At 29.6% G+C, this 5,810-nt stretch overlaps 1 protein-coding gene across 1 annotated transcript; it reads left to right on the top strand.

Annotated features, from left to right (window-relative positions):
• The first annotated feature begins 990 nt into the window (after positions 1–990).
• Positions 991–4,559, top strand: LOC119828485 (transmembrane emp24 domain-containing protein bai). Its single transcript, XM_038350648.1, has 5 exons — positions 991–1,303; positions 1,548–1,668; positions 2,281–2,351; positions 3,290–3,416; positions 4,004–4,559. Exons 1-5 carry the CDS (start codon positions 1,127–1,129, stop codon positions 4,123–4,125), a joined length of 618 nt encoding a protein of 205 aa, XP_038206576.1. The 5' UTR covers positions 991–1,126; the 3' UTR covers positions 4,126–4,559.
• The last annotated feature ends 1,251 nt before the right edge of the window (positions 4,560–5,810 follow it).

The following is a 5,810-nucleotide window of genomic DNA, read 5'->3' on the forward strand; positions in this document are numbered from 1 at the left end:
TTGACGTTTGTACTTTGATATATTTTTTACGTCAAGGAAAATTTAGAGTAGCCATTACATAAAATAAAGATACCTATAGTTCGAAACCCCGTCCGTACTACGGATAAAAATGTCCAATATTTTGAATGTTTTCCACTATTACTTCTTCTTACACACATACATCTTATACTATAGGCACCATGACAAGACAATGTTGAATTATAAATGCAATTTTATGGGGGACAAAGTGACAATGGTTTGCACTATCTTATGGGACACGTCATCCCATGAGATCGTGCAAACTGTTCATTCGCTAAAAGCTAATAAAAAACAAAAGTTGTACTATTATGCTGTTGAACATTTCATATCGAATATTGTTTCTTGTTGTTGTTGATATTCCGCTAATTTATTAGTTTTAATGAATAAAGTAGACCTCTCAGATTATAAAATAAAACGTTTATAATTTGAGCTAGATATCTTCTATTTAAATCTAATAAATAGTATCTAATCATAAGTTTTCGATCCGATTATAAATTTAAAATTCAAATTAGTATAACTATAATGATATTGTGTATTATGTGTGTTTAAAACAAATGAATAAATAAATAAATATTGCCAATAACACTCAAGGATCACGTTCACATATGCAACCGTTGAAAAAAATTTATCGATCAATGAAGCTGGTAGCTCGCCTGATGGTAAGCATTACCATCACCCAAAAACATTTGGAGAGGCCGTAGGTCGATTACAGACCTGTATAAATGGATTGCCGACTTAAAATTGGAAAGGGATTAAGAAAGGATTGACGAGAAGAATAGGAGAAGGCCTGGGAAGGTAAGGAAAAGGATGTGGGCAAATGTGAATGAAAATGGTTATCAGTATTTAAAACATATTTTTTTTTTTATAAAATGACCTACTACGATTTTATTTTTATTTTAAACGACTATCTACCGACCTATCTAGACGAAAAGACTTGTATCCAAAACACGGTTCTTATTGTAAAAAATACCTGACGACGTTTCTCTTCTGTCGGGCCAACTCATCGGCATATTTTTAACGAATACGAATTATGTTTGTTTTCTCCTTGTAAAGTTATGACATGTGAAATACTATTTAGCTTATAAATAGAAGAACATATAATAGCAAAATGGAGGTACAATATCTCGCTATCTTGTTAAGTATATTTTGGTGCAACTGCGATGCTATTATGTGGAGTTTGGCACCTAATACCCAAAAATGTTTGAAAGAGGAGTTACAAGGAAACGTGCTAGTCGCTGGAGAATATGAAATTACAGAAATTACTGGTCAACGTGTAGATTATGTTGTAAGTACAAGCTTCAATTAGCAGTTAGGTTACCGTCTTATAAATTACGGCAACCAATCCATTTACCCTATAAGACAAGACAATACAGTTACCCTATAAGACAAAACAATCCAGTAATTGGTTGAGTTTTAATCTTATTGGAATGCTCTATGCTTATAAAATGGATCTAAGTATGTGTGAAACATAGAACAACTCAAACTGTAGGCAGACTATTTTTATTTAAAATGTTTATTTCTTTTTATAGGTCAAAGATTCAAAAGGCCACATCTTGGCCAAGAATGAAAATATTAAAAAAGGAAAATTCACATTTGTGACCGAAACATATGATACATTTGAAGTTTGCTTTATATCTAAAATGCCACCTGGTAAGTATTAAAAAAACTTATATACAATATATTATCAACCTTTTTGACAAATATACATGAAAATTGTACTGTACTGCATATGTCATTTGTACACTTTAAAACTACTGGACATATTTAAATTATGTTGTGTTACATACACATGTTATGGCTCTATGTTGGTCAAACTGTATAACACAGCTAGTATATTTTTATTAAAATTGGTAGTTTCAGCTATTGCAAGTGATGATGACTTCTTTTAGTCAAAATCAATTTGAAATGGTACAGGGTCAGAAGCCATTAATCATATTCACTGATCGGCTTTCTTGGTTGGTTATCTGTTGAACATATTTTTTTTTATACTAATATTAAACATAGGTCCCAATTGAGCTGCTGAATTTCTGGGTTCTCTTTAAATATATGTTTGAAGTTGATTTGTTTAGTTTTTTTTAAATGCTCCAAGAAACAAAAGAAGATGAAATATTAATAGTAAATAATTAACCAGTGGTAAACGTTAAAACTGTAATATGACGATTCAAACATTTATTTATTCAGTTATGCTTCTATAGGAAGTGTGAATTAACAAATGTTTGAGTTTAGAGTTTTATATATATGTTTTTTTTTTTCACTATCCAGAACGCCGTGGTGTGCCACAAGATGTACACTTAGACATTAAAGTAGGAATTGAAGCTAAAAATTATGAAGGCGTAAGTATTAACTGCAATAATAATTTGTACAATTAATACAATGGATATATTTATAATTTATATAGAAGTAGTTAATTTTTACTATAATATAATATACAATTAATGTGTATTTATTTTCATTTTTTATTTCTTCTTCTAATTTTTAATGCTTAAATTATTTTTTACTTTTATTTTTCCTTTTTGTTGGTGCGCCTCACAAACTACAACTTCTAGAATACATGGGTAATATGTTCTTGAGTGTTTGCATTATAATGAATAGTGGCAGCATGCTATTGTTTTTGTTTATTTTTTTTTTGTATTTATTTGTATTACTCATAATTACATTCTATATGATTTTTACATGGTTTTATTAGTTTTTTTTGTCTCACAAGGAAATGTTTATCTATTTGTTATACAAATTAAATCAACATAAAGTACAATATATATTTTAGTTATTTTTTATTTTATCTTGTTTGAACCTGTTCTGTTGAGAAAAGCTGTCAGTCAAAAACTTGACTAGGTTATCAATGACTTTATAAGAGAATAGTAGATTTGGTCCTCGTATTGAAATACAGAAATCAATTAATTTATCATAAAATGTGTGTACATTGCTATTCCACTGAGTGAATGTTTTTAACTGTTATCATATTCCATAATGGCATTGTGTTATTTGTGTGATATAATTTATCATCTGTTTAGTTATAGACATAATATATACAATGACACTGTGATTAAAGAATTTGCATGTTTCGGCCATTTTGTAGTGTTTACTCCCAACTTACCAAGCCTCGTTTTTTTTAAGAAAAAAATAATAAAATAATCATGTAATTTACCCACAATGTTTTTGTTTTTTAACTTTCTATATGAGATATATATGTTTAAATAAAGGTACTGTTTCAGTTTGAATATACCCTTTTAACTGTAAGTTCTTTATATGTATATTTTATTTATATATACAGATTGGTGAAGCTGCCAAATTGAAGCCAATGGAGCTTGAGTTGAAAAGATTAGAAGATCTCTCAGAAGCTATTGTCCAGGACTTCACCTTGATGAGGAAAAGGGAAGAGGAAATGAGGGACACTAATGGTAAAAAAAATTGACAATACTCACATACTACCCTTTTGTCTGTGTCCATTTCTCCTTAATTTTAACCGCATTTGCTGTCATAAGAATAGAATTAAAAGTGTCCATGAGTATTTAGACTATAATCTATGACTATGCTAAACCTACTTAATATTATAAATGCGAAAGTTTGTAAGGATGTGGATGTGGATGAAAGTTTGTTTGTTAGACAGCTGGACAACTGGAATGATATAAAGGCAAATTTTTATCCCGATATTCCTACGGGATACGGACTTACGCGGGTTTAACTGCGGGGCGCAGCTAGTTTTGTATAATTATAAGAACAAAAGATACACTCCTATATTATACTATACTTACTTTCTCATCCCTTTCGTGAGAAGGGTATCTTGTGTTAAGTATGTATTGAAGAAAAGTGTATGTCTGTTGAACTATTTGATCAGACGTAATAGTTTGATGACAATCATGTCATCACTGGAGCTATTATAATGTTGATAGTAAATAGTTAAATCAAAAAATTGATTTAATTTCTTAATGCCAATTTAAAATCAATTTAGAACTCTTTCTTATCAATAAAAAAAAATTGTTTTCAGAATCAACAAACAACAGAGTTCTCTTCTTCAGTATATTTTCAATGGTGTGCCTGTTAGGACTGGCGACGTGGCAAGTGCTCTACCTTCGTAGATACTTCAAAGCCAAGAAACTTATTGAATAACTACTTAATTTATTTAGGTGTAGTCACATCAGTGTTTCACACGCGATTCAAATATTTTTTCCTATACCGAAAATTATATCATTCCTAGATGTAAGTTGAAAAAAATCCACAGCTGTGTATCAATTATTGCAGTTCTATAATGAAATAAGTATAAAATTGACATCCTATTTTTATGAATGTAATACTCTGTTATGTTTTCCTTGTTGCTTTTGGTTGTATATTCACAAATATATAAAAAATCGGTGTCGTAAGACTAGAACAAAACTGAAGTCTGGACCAAATATGTTGTGGCTACACCATTTTAGATCTCGCGGCGTCGAGTGGTCGAGTCGTCCGTGTCGCGTGATATACTAACTAAACAGATTTATTTAATATTTTTGTTGTATGTATATGAATGATTTTGTCTAAGGATGTATAAAAGTATTTGAAATAAATGAGATTTTTATTCCAATAATTTTATCCCTTATGAGCACTATTTTTTGTAAGAACAATACAATTATTTCACGTCAGCTAAGATTTAAAAACGTTCCAATATTAAATGGAAAAAATAGTCCAAGAAAATGGGTAGGGTAAATGCGAATTTGAGATTAAAACTTGAATTTTTGATATAATTTACTTTGAGGAATCTAAAAACGAACTGTGCAAGTTTTTTTTAAATTCACCCCCGAGAAGGGGTGAAAAAAAATAAATAAAGTCGTTTCTTTGAAATTTTGGCGAAACCGTAAGTGTTAGAAAAAAAAGTTTTAAATAAAATTTGTAGAGCGTAAGATTTTACACAAAAATGTTTCTATGACTTTTTTTCCTAAAATTGAAATTAACTGAGATAGGGTAGTTAGAAGCTAGGGGATGATAACTGCAACTCTAAAAAATCATAACTTATTGAAAAATTGATAAAACTCATGTATTTTTTTAAATTACTTATATAATTATAAACTTTGATCTTAGAGAAAAACAATTTTTTTTCAATTGTTTATAACAAAATTATATCAATTTGAAATTTTTATTTTCAAATTAAATCAAGTTAAATCGAAAAAAAAAATATATGTATGTATGTATATATATATATATATTTTTTTTTTTCAATACATTAGTATTTCAAAAAATTGACCATACGCATTGAAATTTAATTTTTTACTTTTACCTGTTATTTTCAAGCAGGTATAAAATAATTTACCTGGTGAAAGATATTGTGGGGCGGCGACTTTGCTTTTACTACCGGATTTGGTACCTTATGCGCATGCGCCAGTTGTTCTCAATGGGCCTCTGTGTGTTTACAGTACTCTCCAGTTGCTTTGAGTAAATTGTAAACAAAAATTTTAACTCCGTTGTGTTTTCTGTTTACTATTTTTTTATTATTAAAAATTGTAAGGTGTTTTTTTTAATGTGATTAGAAGTTGATTTTCGCTGTTAATTCAAATTAGATAAAATATTAAATTTTTCTCAAGAAAAGTAATTATTTATGTTAAAAGTAAAAAAAAAAAAAAAAACTAAATAAAATAAAACGACTGTGTGGGGTTTAATTCATTAAATATATGGCGCCATCCTTTGGGCGCCATGGGAACTCATTTCGCAGAATTCAAACTGCCGATTTCTAGGAATCGCCAGCTGGTCGACTATATAAACCATCACGTTCAACGCTGCGAGTCGGTGTTCATTCGGAAGGCGCAGCGTTCACATCGTGTATC

This window comes from Zerene cesonia, chromosome 8 (genome assembly GCF_012273895.1).
Source record: "Zerene cesonia ecotype Mississippi chromosome 8, Zerene_cesonia_1.1, whole genome shotgun sequence".
NCBI lineage: Eukaryota > Metazoa > Arthropoda > Insecta > Lepidoptera > Pieridae > Zerene > Zerene cesonia.